Here is a 12,331-nt window from a genome sequence, read left to right as displayed (position 1 = left end):
CCAGTTAGAATGGCAAAAATTGACAAGGCCAGAAACAATTGCTGGAGAGGATGTGGAGAAAGGGGATCTCTCCTACATTGCTGGTGGGAATGCAAGTTGGTACAGCCACTCTGGAAAACAGTGTGGAGGTCCCTTTAAAAGTTAAAAATTGAGCTACCCTATGACCCAGCCATTGCACTACTGGGTATTTACCCCCAAAGAGGCGTAGAGAAGGGCCATATGCACCCCAATGTTCATAGCAGCATTGTCCACAATAGCTAAATCGTGGAAGAGACTGAGATGCCCTTCCACAGATGACTGGATTAAAAAGTTGTGGTCCATATATACAATGGAATTACTCAGCTATCAGAAAGAACAAGTTCTCAACATTTGCTGCAACATGGACGGCACTGGAGGAGATAATGCTAAGTGAAATAAGTCAAGCAGAGAAAGACAATTATCATATGATTTGTCTTATCTATGGAACATAAGAACTAGGAGATCGGTAGGGGAAGAAAGGGATAAAGAAAGGGGGGTAAACAGAAGGGGGAATGAAGCATGAGAGACCATGGACTCTGAGAAACAAAATGAGGGCTTCAGAGGGGAGGGGGGTGGGGGAATAGGTTAGGCTGGTGATGGGTAGTAAGGAGGGCACGTATTGCATGGTGCACTGGGTGTTATACGCAACTAATGAATCATGGAACTTTACATCAAAAACCAGGGATGTACTGTATGGTGACTAACAGAATATAATAAAAAAACATTAAAAAAAAAAAGTTCTCAGCAGTCACAATATCAAGAGCTTGAGTAAGAGGTAGTCCTAACACAGAGAAGAAACAATGCTATGTCTAAGGCCAACACCAGGCTCCTGCAAGAGATCTATCATCTGCAAAATGAGCCTTGACTAGATTAAAGCTCATCTTTTATTTTGGTTTTTGTTGTTGTTTTGCGATGTAGGAACAGCCATGCCCTAACCTGCTGTCACCTCGATCAACACTACAACCTTCTAAAAGGAGCATCAACAGAGGACTGTGGGCTGGGACAGTGAATAGAGAGGGCATCCTAAGTCAAGTGTGGCTTCACCCACTGTCCTGCCAGTCCAAGACATGCCATCTCAGGTTGCCTGGGTGGCTCAGTCAGTTGAACACCTGCCTTCGGCTGAGGTCATGATCTCAGGATCCTGGTATCGAGCACTGAGTCGTTGGGCTCCTTGCTCAGCAGGGAATCTGCTTCTCCCTCTCCCTCTATCCCACCCCCTGCTCGTGCTCATGCACACTCTTTCTCAAATAAATAAAATCTTAAAAAAAGAAAATTTTTTTAAAAAAGATATGCCCTCTTGATCCCGAGGCACCCCACTTCCCAGGGGCTCACTGCTGCTTTGGTATCTCTTATTCAGGACAGTTACTTAGGAATACAGCAAAAGAAGAATCAGAAGCAAATGATGGCTTGCCACCTTTTCTCTTACAAAAGAGATATTTGGTTTCTGTTTGTTTTATTTAAAGGTGCATTTTGGCCACCCAGGTAGGTCACCAATTAAACCAATTTTGGTCATGTGGAACAATCATGACAAGTCTAGTTCTTTTTTCACGGAGCCACCCTTGAAATGATGACAAATATCCGCACAGACGTGTCTTCTTTGGCCTACATGTCCCTGGCCCCTCCTAATTTTCTTCTGTGAGTGGCTGGCTTGCAGGCCACCCACATCTCACGACCCCAGATGACCCAAAGTTTATCAAGTCCTTCAAACCATGGGCCTTTGGGAACTTTCAAATGCGACTGCACCTGCTAACGAGACTGCAGCCTAGCTCCATTAGAGACCTTAAATATTCAGGCAAAAAGGAGCATTAAGAGCCTCCTAGGGGAGGAACACGTTGGGCTATGGGGCAAAGGCAGACAAGAGGAAGCAGAGTCACAGCTGGAAAGATCAAAGACGAGGAGAGCCGAGGCGTGGTGAGAATGACCCTCTAGGAGGAAACAGGCAGGGGCACCCTCCTGCTGTACTCTGGCAGCCACCAGACCTCAAGATCTGTCACTAATTTAACCCCTGGGATTCTCTACAGAATGGAAAATAGCTTATTTTGCCCAATTATGGTTTATCACCTACATGCCTGGAACATAGTCTATTTTGTGAATGTAGTAAGAGCCATATACTGACATTCCACAGAACCTCAGACATAAGCTCATTCAAATGTAAAAAAAATATACTTCAAAATCAAATATAAGCGAGAAGGTATTTTGTGATGCTTTGACTAATCATGACCTCCCCTCCAGAGCATCTGCTCAGAGATAATGAAATAGCTTTACTGTTACTGTTCAATCTCTCCCGGGTATGCTGGAAGTGTAACTAATATGGGTTACTTCTGTGAGAAACTAAAAGGAGAGAATATTCTTAAGCAGTTTATGATAGGACTGACTTCATTAAGAGGGAAGGCTCTTGAAGCTAATATTCACCAGAAGCAAGCTGCTTTTAATAAGATTTGGGGGGGAGGGGAATCAAGTTTTTCCCTCTGAAGACAAGCAATCTCATTTAAGGACAAATAAAAGATCAACTTAGTTGAGAAAATGGCTAAAAAAGTTCGGTTAAGGGTAACAGAACCATAAATACAAGCAGAATAGGACAGAATTACACCTTCGTTCTTGGTAGATTTGTTTTCTTTTCAAGTTAACAAACAGCCTTCTATGTGCCTTATGCTGGGGAATGATCAGCATCCTACACTAAGTACCCAGATTATACACTTACGGAACAGAAAACGGACAAGGTTCTGGGTTTTCACCATGCTCTCTCTCTTCGCATACTGGTCTGTTCCAGGTTTTCTAGAAGACTGTTAAGACACTACACTGTTTTAATTGGTAGTGGTGGCGGCCTTGGTCTTTTCCTCAAATTTCCTCCTCTCAAATTTAATCAAATTATTACCGCCACCTGGTGGCAGCATCGGGCTCTGCCAGCAGAGTAACCGCAGCTGTGGTTTTCCAACAGTGGGTCTCTGATAAATCCATGTGCACTGGCTCTCTCTTTCTTTGTAATAACCATAATTTAAGGGGCGCCTGGGTGGCACAGCGGTTAAGCGTCTGCCTTCGGCTCAGGGCGTGATCCCAGCATTATGGGTTCGAGCCCCACGTCAGGCTCCTCTGCTGTGAGCCTGCTTCTTCCTCTCCCNTGACAAGGAACTGGTCTTACAAAGACAAATAAGGTTTTATTCTCAAGGAGTACATATAACAGAGTAAGGGAAATCCTCAAACTCCACAAATCCCACTTTGGAAGGCACATCTACTTTTCTTATGTTTCTTAAGAACATAACTCTGGATCCCATTCTGCCATACTCCTGGACACATGACTTCTAACTCATTAAAAACCACGAACACTTCAAGCTCCATCACACTAGGTAAGGACTTCCAATGCCAAAATTTTTATCTTATGGGCTCTGAATTTTGAGGTTGCTCCGCAAATGTCCAGGCCACAGGCACACAAGCTCCCATGAACCCAAAGACTACACAGCCTGTGTTTTGAGAGGCTAAAAGTGTCCGGAACAACCAGGTATCACTAAAATCATAATCACACACCTTCTTCACTTGCATTTCATCTGCCAAATGTTTCCCCTTTCTTCCTTTTTCAACATGAAATCATGCATGTTAAAAGGTTATAACATATATGTGTAGCTTAAAGAATAAAATGCCCACAGTGCACCTACCACACACCTTCAGAAGCAGAGCAGAACCGGGGCCTTGAAGCCCCACATGCCCCTGCCCCACTGCACACCTCCCTCCACCCCGCCTGCTAACCACCACCCTTTCACCCATCTTTAAGGCCCACCCCCAAATTCGTTTCTTTTGCTCTACAGCTGTAAGGTACACGTGTACCATGGAATGACAACATTCTCTGCTCTCCAAGCCTGCTCACCCTCCAGCCACCAGGAATCAGAAAGGAGACAGAGAGTATGAAAAGCAGGGACCACGTCATCCGCATCTGTACCCCGCTAGCCCAGTGCCTGTTTGTTGGTGGCTGTTGCACCTACACCAAGAATCACAAAATGAAGGACCAAACAGGGATACCCCGGAGAAGGTAACAGATGTCCTCTTCCTTACCTCTGCCTCTACCTGCTGCTGAGTTCGGCTGTGGTTCTCCTTGTACTGGTTGGCTCGCAGAACTTGCTGCTCGATGCCTAGCAGAACCGCTTCGCAGCCATCGCACCTACAATGGAGATAACCAGCCCTGAAAGGAGCCACAGAAAGGCCTGGGAGCTCTCCTCCAGCCTCCAAAACCTCCATCCCCAACACCTGATAGGGACCTCCCTTAACACCCTATCTGCCAAGGAAGGCTCTTGCCCTTCACAACTTCCAAAACCAGTATTTCTGAATATATAACACCTGGAGACAAACACGGACGAAGTGGGATGGTTTCCTAGAACACAGCCTGAATGTCAACTTTTGTATCCCATGGGAAAGGTTTTTAGACTGTACCCCTAAGGGAATTAGGAGATCTTAGACCTTACATGTGGCACAGATTTACCACTTTTCTCAACGGAAAAAATGATTTTCTAAAAGCATCCTATTTTTTAAGATTCTTAAAAAATTTATTTATTCACCAGAGAGACAGCAAGAGAGCACAAGCAGGGGAAGCAGCAGAGAGAGAGGGAGAAGCAGGCTCCCCACTGAGCAGGAAGCCCAATGTGGGGATTGATCCCAGGACCCTGGGATCATAACATGAGCCAAAGGCTGACGCTTAACCGACTGAGCCACCCAGGCTCCCCTAAAGACTGCCCCTTTTCTCAGAAGTTTGTTACTTCCGGGATGCCCAGGTGGCTCGGTCAGATGAGCACCCAGCTTTCGATTTATTTTTTTTTTTTTAAGATTTTATTTATTTGAGACAGAAAGATAGCACAAGCAGGGAGGAGGGTCAGAGGGAGAGGGAAAAGCCGACTCCCTGCTGAGCAGGAAGCGCAATGTGGGGCTCGATCCCAAGATCCTGAGATTATGACCTGAGCCGAACACAGATGCTTAACACTGTGCCACCCAGGTGCCCCCCAGCTCTTGATTTAGGCTCAGGTCATGATCTGAGGTCACGGGATTGAGCCCTGCATGGGGCTCCATGCTCAATGCAGAGTCTTTTTGTCCCTCTACCTCTGCTCCTCCCCCTGCTCTCACACACTCTCTCTCTGTAAAATAAATGAATAAATAAAATCTTTAAAAAAAAAAAAAAAAGTGTGTTACTTCCTAATTGCCATCCCCCTCATTATTTCATTTCCCCACTTTTTTGGAAATGTTAAAACCTACAAAAAAGTTTAAAGAATAGTACAATAAATACGCATTTATCCTCTACCTTAAAGTCAGTAATTGCTAACATTCTGCCATATTTGGAGCACTGCGCGACCTAACAATTTTATTTCAAATCTAACTCTAGTGCCTCAACACAAGCTTTAAGAAGCTATACTAGTGGGGCACCTGGGTGGCACAGTCGTTAAAGCAACTGCCTTCCGCTCAGGGCGTGATCCCGGCGGGCTCCTTGGCTGGAAGCCTGCTTCTTCCTCTCCCTCTCCCCTGCTGTGTTCCCTCTCTCGCTGGCTGTCTATCACATAAATAAATAAAATCTTAAAAAAAAAAAAAATAATCTATACTAGTAACCATCCTGGGATGGGGTTCAGGTGGCACCTCTCTATAGAAACACGGTGAAGCTAGACTATGGGCATGGAAACAGCATCAGTCATCTCAAAGATGGAGTAAGGCAGCCGACACAGTAGGACTGGAGGCCTAGATTTGTGTGCCAGGGCACTTTCATGCAAAGGGTGTTTTCTAAGTTTATTTCCTATTTATTCTGATTGAACACCTTTACAATCTTTTGAAAGTTCCTGCCTGTGTCAGGTGTTGTAAAGGGAAGGCATTTGGGGCCACACTTGGGACAGAACCTGGGGAAAGGGGTGGACAGTACATGCCCTGGGGTCCAATAGTAGCCGAAGTGAGGGACACTCAGAGGGGTTTGGACATGGGGTCAGAAAGTCAAAGCTTGGCCACTCATGCCTGAAATGTTTCAGTCCATTTTAAAGAAGACAATTTCCCTAACCCTCTGCAAAAAGCTTGCCTGCTCTGCTTCATGATTTCCAACACCATGTGCCTGCCTGGGGACATGCTCTCCTCACCTCCAACTATACCCTAACCCTGCCCTCCTTCAACACTCAGCTTAAGCCTCTTCTCCAGCTAGACCCATCTGCTTTATAAGCTCCAAATCATTTTAGTAAGTCCATAACAAATCCTTGTAGAATGTCCAAAGCTCTTGCAAACATCAAATTCCATTAAAATAGAGAATATGCAAAAAAAAAAAAAAAAATAGAAAACATGCAAATGCCCCACTTCTTTATATACCAGAATATGGTTATCAAATAGTCTGTGTATGCATCTGTGTTCCAACGTAGAATAACCCATTCCTTGTCATCACTATCCCTCACAATGTTTTACCAACACTAGCCCAATGTTACTGACACTGAACGTGGGTTCTCCTATCCACAGAACCTGAGCAACACTAACTTCCTGAGCTTGGTCAAACTCGGAGGCTGAATTTGCAAAGCACTGGATCCGTGTCACACGGCTAGGCTTCAGAGGCTCCACCTGCCAAGCCTGCTATGAAACAGCCGCCCCCCCCCGCCCCCCACAGCGCGACGAGAACTATTTCACAACCAAGGCCCTGGGAGGCCTGCAGGGATTCCTGTTGCCATACAGCTCTGGTCACAAATGCAGCCCCACTCCCTGGCTTAAGGTCCTAATGCTCCAGCTCCCAAGCAGCCCCAACTGATACTGGGAGACAACATTTCCCCAAACAGAGGCACAAAGGGCATGCCATATGTCCCCCTCCCTAACAAGAAGGGACTCCTCCTTCTTTCAGCCTCACCATTCATGCAAGGTCTTGACAATATTATTGATATCCTTCTTTCGGATGTCACGGCCAATGCAGAAATCCACTTCCAGCAGCTGGTTTCGCTGGTCCAGCTTCCCCTGGATGATGTCAGTGTAGACAGCCTCAATAATGAGGTCTTCCAGTTCCCGGAGATTCCGCATCTCCAGGTCCTTCAGCAGCACAGAGTAGGGGATACACTGCAGATAAAGCCATGTGATATTTACAAAAACCATTGACAAGCGCTAAAGAAAATGCAGGTGTACACCTGTCTCAGGGCTTTGGGAAATGCAGTCTGGTGGTAATTATTAATATCAATGGAAACAAGACATAGATAAATGTGAGCTGTGGGACCTATGGGATCCAAACAAGACCCACAGCATCTATGAATGCATTCTCCTAGATTCTCTATCTCCTGGACTTCACCCAGCCTTTAGCTTTCATGTTGTGAAGCACTCTTAGAAAATGTCCCAGAGGAGAAAGAGAAATACTCGGCGTGTGCCACTCTGCCACCTTCTGGAAGCTTTCAGACTTGACATAAAATGCCAGATCATCACAAACTCCAAACAACTTCAGAAACTGGAGAGGAGATCTGGCTGCCTACCCAGGAGAGCACAAACAAAAAAATTTTCAGGCTAACATATCCATCTACAGGTGGCCAGTGGATACTCCAAGCTCAGGGGTCATCCTGAAGTTTACATCTGTTTTCTCAGACTCTTGCAATCAATGTCAATTCCCCAACAACAGTCCCTTACTGGACTACACCAACATTTTACATTTATCCAAGACAACTGTATATCTAAATATCCAGTTTTCTGGACACATCACTACTAGTTTGGAGGTTAAGACAGCAATCAAATCTCTGAAACAGATAGGATGAAGAGATATACAAACAAGAGAGTAACAGCAAACATACCTGGAGGGGTTTTTTATGACTAGAGGTCTGAAACCCAGGGATACAGATGGGCTTATAATGACAGGTTGCAGAAATAAGGAAAAAAGTTACTCCTACTCTTTACTACACTTGGGAAGGCCAGGCTTGGAAAAAAAAAAAAAAAAAAAGGCCAGGTCCTCATTTCCTAAGAAAACAGGCCTTCCACCCGAAATGCCAGACTGAGAATCAGAAATTTGTTGTTAGTCCAGGGAAAATGACCTCAGCAACTGAAATGGCAATGCAAGAACAAATCTACATCTCTCAAGCTCAATCACACAGGGAAATGCAAAGGGCAAACCTCTTCCAGTGTAAAAGCCCCACAAAAACTTAGACAGTTATGCCGGGATTGGGCAGAGCGCCAAAATCAACTATAAATTAACCAAATCTGGATCTTCTTTGTTAATGGCTACAAGAAGCTGGCTGCAAGGCCTTTTCTAAATTGAATGGGGCAGAGAACTCAGAGATATGATGGAGTGGTTATCTTAGAGAAGGTTAGCATCTAAAGATAGCATATAAGGCAAAAATCCCAATTAAGATAATTAAGCTTGACAATCCCCAGAAGCAGGCAGCGTATTAAAAATCTAGCTGTCAGTAAGTCCAACATAGCAAGTTTTTCCTCCAGCATTGGCACAGTTCACTGTGCACTGAGCAACAGATGAAGTGGTTAACTTGCCTTGAGATGCCCCCGTTTGAAAAACTACGTTATCCTGAAACAGCTGTCTTCCTTTGGTACAGCAAAATGCTCACACCAAGTGAGTCACTGCAGCATGTCGGAAGTGAGACCTGCTGATTCACAAGGTCTCCTGGGCATACTTTTCCTGAATGAAATGGTGAATACTTGTCTACACTATTTTAATTGTTATCTTTATCTCTGTTGTCCTTTGCCAAGCCAATTTTATGCGTTCATGGTATGACTACTGTGCATAGCTGGGAGCTCGTGCACTGATGCCAGTGCAACACCTGCCTAAGGGTGAGGAGCAGGAGAGGAAGAGGTCGGCACTGTACCTTCATTCTCGACGCCAAGCTCACGATGGTAAGGTGTTTCAGCTTGTTCTGCTGAGCTGTGCTCAGTTCTGGCAGGCTCTCCTTGTTGGCTGCTCAGTCCCACCCACCACAAAAATCAAGACACAAAATAAAATTAGAATTTCTTTATGGAATAAGCCCGCCAACGCCCCACACCAAATCTACTATTGATTCACTGTCATGACTCTGCACTTATTCATGAGGCAAAATGTTCCAGGGGCACCTCCTGTCTTCTCTGGAAGACCATGTGCTCCTGAAAAGCCAGCCATGAATGCACAAAATACGACAATCATCTTAATGGAATACTATCTGTGCCCTTTGTGACATTCAACCAAGGTCAGCATGTCTTCACTGGGAATCTGTTATGTGCAATGTCCTGTCTTAAGTGATTCAGAGAAGTCGGACAGATAAGATGGGCCCTGTCAGGGCTGCTACGCTACACAACCCCAGGGGCAATAACCACCAGACCTGTTCAACTCCAGGGCCTTGGACTTGTCCTCAGTCTTATAATCAGGTATTTCAACAGCTACAGATGCAAGACAGAACCACCAGAAGAAAGGTACAAACTACCAGGAGAGAGCAAGAGGCTGAGGAGGAGTGGGGAGGTAGGAGAGAAAAGGAAAGAAATAGAGAAAGGGAGACAGCAAGTGAGCACAATCATCTTGGGAGGGACAGGAAAGAAAAAGAAAGACAGGAGTCTGAGATGAGCCTTGAAGAATGGGCAAAATTTTAGTAATAACAATAATGATAACAAGAGCAATGGCAGCAGCCGCAGGGCACATGTACACACACATCCAGTCAGTCCTCACAACAACCTCGCATGACAGATCCCAAATGCCTTCAATTTCTTATCTGTAATCCTGGATTCCAAAAAGGTGAATCCAAATTGACTTTTTTTCTTGGGCATGCTGCTGAAATTCATCTGGCAATTCCTGACCTCAACTGAAGCAGGCTTTTAATCTCACTTGTCGTACAACTTCATTTGTTTAGTTGCAAAACTGTGGATGTGTTTTCACTACAGGTGCTGCCCACATCTTGGAGGTGTTACATAAAAAGGCATATGCATCATAGTACCTCTTTAGAGTTCCCAAAATTCTAAATTCTGAAGCATCTAGCCCCAGGAGTGCAGGTAAAGGATTGCGGACCTCTATTATTACTCCCGTTTTACAGATAAGGAAACTGAGGTACAGAAGATTATTTAATTTGCCAAAGGACACACAAGTAGTGGAAGTGGAGCTAGAATATAATTCAGGCAGTCTGGTTCCAGTCTGTGTAATGTTGTCCCTTTAGTGAGGATGGAAACAGAAGACACCCTCACTGGAACAAAGCAAAGGTCAGAAAAAACTAACAGGTGACAAATTGTCCAGATGACACAGCACAGGGTAGGTACAAGTGACCAGGAGGAAAGAAAGGGTAAAAGAAGTCTGGGATATAGTAGGGAAGGCCCTGAGTCATACCATTAAAATAAATTACCAGGCCTTTGTCATACCAACAAAAACTTGGGAAGCCAAACAAAAATGGCTTGAGTCAAAGTAAGTTAGTGTTTAGACATGCATTCACCTCATTCCTGATACTTAAAATCCTAATATAAAATGACTCAGGGGCGCCTGGGTGGCGGAGTCGTTAAGCGCCTGCCTTCGGCTCAGGGCGTGATCCCAGCATTCTGGGATCAAGCCCCACATCAGGCTCCTCAACTGGAAGCCTGCTTCTTCCTCTCCCACTCCCCCTGCTTGTGTTCTCTCTCTCGCTGGCTGTCTCACACTCTGTCAAATAAGTAAATAAATCTTTAAAAAAAAAAAAGACTCAAATGATCAAGGCCCCCTGGCTGGCTCAGTCAATGGAACATGTGATGCTTGATTTTGGGGTCATGAGTTCGAACCCCATGTTGGGTGTGGAGATTACTTAAAAATAAAATCTTTAAGAAAAAAAGAAAGGAAGAAAGAAAAAAAGATTCAAATGACCTACAAGAGAGAATGGCCTACAAGAGAGAATGGGCTGAATATGGAGTTCTAGATCATAAAATGTTAAAAATGACTACAAAGACATGGATAAATGCCTATGAAGTAAATGAAAAAAGATACAATATCACATACTTAACTGAACGACACCTACATAATAGCACAAGGGGGGAAAAGTCCAGCACCATAATGCTAACAGTAGTTTAATGGTGATACAACAAGTGACTTTGTGTCCTATTTTCCAAATATTCTCTAATATAGTGACATTATTCTGATAATATTTAAAACACTTAAGTACTTTACAAGTGGGTATTCTGTCACTTCACAACATTTCAAGTGTTCTACAAACACCAGTCCTCAAGAATCTCATCTAGAATATAAATAAGGAATATATTTACACAAGAGCATAAACATAGTCCCCCTTTTACCCACAGAGATATAAAGTTATAAGAAGATAAAAATCTCATGTGAGGTCACCTACAGTGCACAGTAAAGTGGAAAACAGCCAGGTCAGAAAGTCCCAACCCCATGCTTTATATCCCAGAGTTCAGTGATCCTCATGGAAGCATTATGTCCAAATAGAGTGACATAATTAAGAAAAGTCTTTGGAAGAGCTTAACCAACTCACCTAAGTAATCTGGGTATGTTCCATAGGCAAACAGGTTCAGCAACTGCAAATATGCAGCATTAGCTCCTTCTGCAAGCTGAGGAAGGAAAAAACAAAAACAGTTCACAGACCAAACGGTCTACCAATGATAGCAGTGTTCAAGCAAAGGGTGACGATCATGTGCCACAGCTGACTGTTTTACTAGATGGTCCCTGAGGTCCCTTCCAACTCTGAGTCTCTGGGAAAAAATAAATAATATTTATTTAATTTTATATTTAATTTTTCTCTCTCAGGAATACATGTTTTACACTCCACATAGCATGCCTAAGCAACTGTTTTTGTCACACACACACAAAGCAGCAAGTATCAGGAGAAGTTCAGGCTTTCTTAGAATTTCCTTGCCATTAAGACAAAGACTGGAGGGTCGCCTGGGTGGCTCAGTCAGTTAACCATCTGACTCTTGATTTCAGCTCAGGTCATTATCTCAGGGTCTTGAGATCCAGCCCCACATCAGGCTCCATGCTGGGCTGCTCCAGTTTCCCTCTCCCTCCGCCCCACCCCACCCCACTCGCTCTCTCTCTAAAATAAAGAAATAAATCTTAAAAAAAAAAGTTTCCAAGAATTTCATCTATCATTTCAGACCACTGAAAAGCAACTAGGGTTCCCAGATCACACATGGAAAAAAACAAACCTGGGGAGATAGAGGTGATTTGCTCAGCACCCCCATGAGAACTCTGGCTTCCTATTAACCCAGTCTACCTCCTCAGGTTATCAAGAACCTCTTGGGGTCCTAAAACAAACGAGGAAGAGACCATCAAATTTAGCCCCTACTTTTCAGACAGACAATTACAAAACTAACCCTAAAGACTATTTTCTTTAGGGAAGATACTTCAAAACTTCTCCCACTGGCCTAAATCAATGTCTCTCATTTTTCATCCATCTCCTCTCAG

At 44.2% G+C, this 12,331-nt stretch overlaps 1 protein-coding gene across 10 annotated transcripts in view; it reads right to left on the bottom strand.

The window, feature by feature from the left end:
• Positions 1-12,331, bottom strand: part of COPS7B (COP9 signalosome subunit 7B) — a 29,731-nt gene that overhangs the window by 8,555 nt on the left and 8,845 nt on the right. For 9 of the 10 annotated variants that reach the window (XM_011222646.3, XM_034655392.1, XM_011222645.3 and 6 more), the window contains 4 exons: positions 11,403-11,478; positions 8,799-8,887; positions 6,857-7,059; positions 4,063-4,168 (listed from right to left, as the gene is read on the bottom strand). In XM_011222646.3, coding sequence (XP_011220948.1) covers positions 4,063-4,168; positions 6,857-7,059; positions 8,799-8,887; positions 11,403-11,478 — 474 coding nt within the window. Of the gene's footprint in view, positions 1-4,062; positions 4,169-6,856; positions 7,060-8,798; positions 8,888-11,402; positions 11,479-12,072; positions 12,172-12,331 lie in introns of all 10 variants that reach the window. The other variant, XM_034655393.1, reaches the window with a different exon arrangement.

This window comes from Ailuropoda melanoleuca, chromosome 2 (genome assembly GCF_002007445.2).
Source record: "Ailuropoda melanoleuca isolate Jingjing chromosome 2, ASM200744v2, whole genome shotgun sequence".
Classification (NCBI taxonomy): Eukaryota; Metazoa; Chordata; class Mammalia; order Carnivora; family Ursidae; genus Ailuropoda; species Ailuropoda melanoleuca.
Note: the sequence above shows the minus strand (reverse complement) of the source record. Positions and strands in the feature narration are given on the sequence as shown.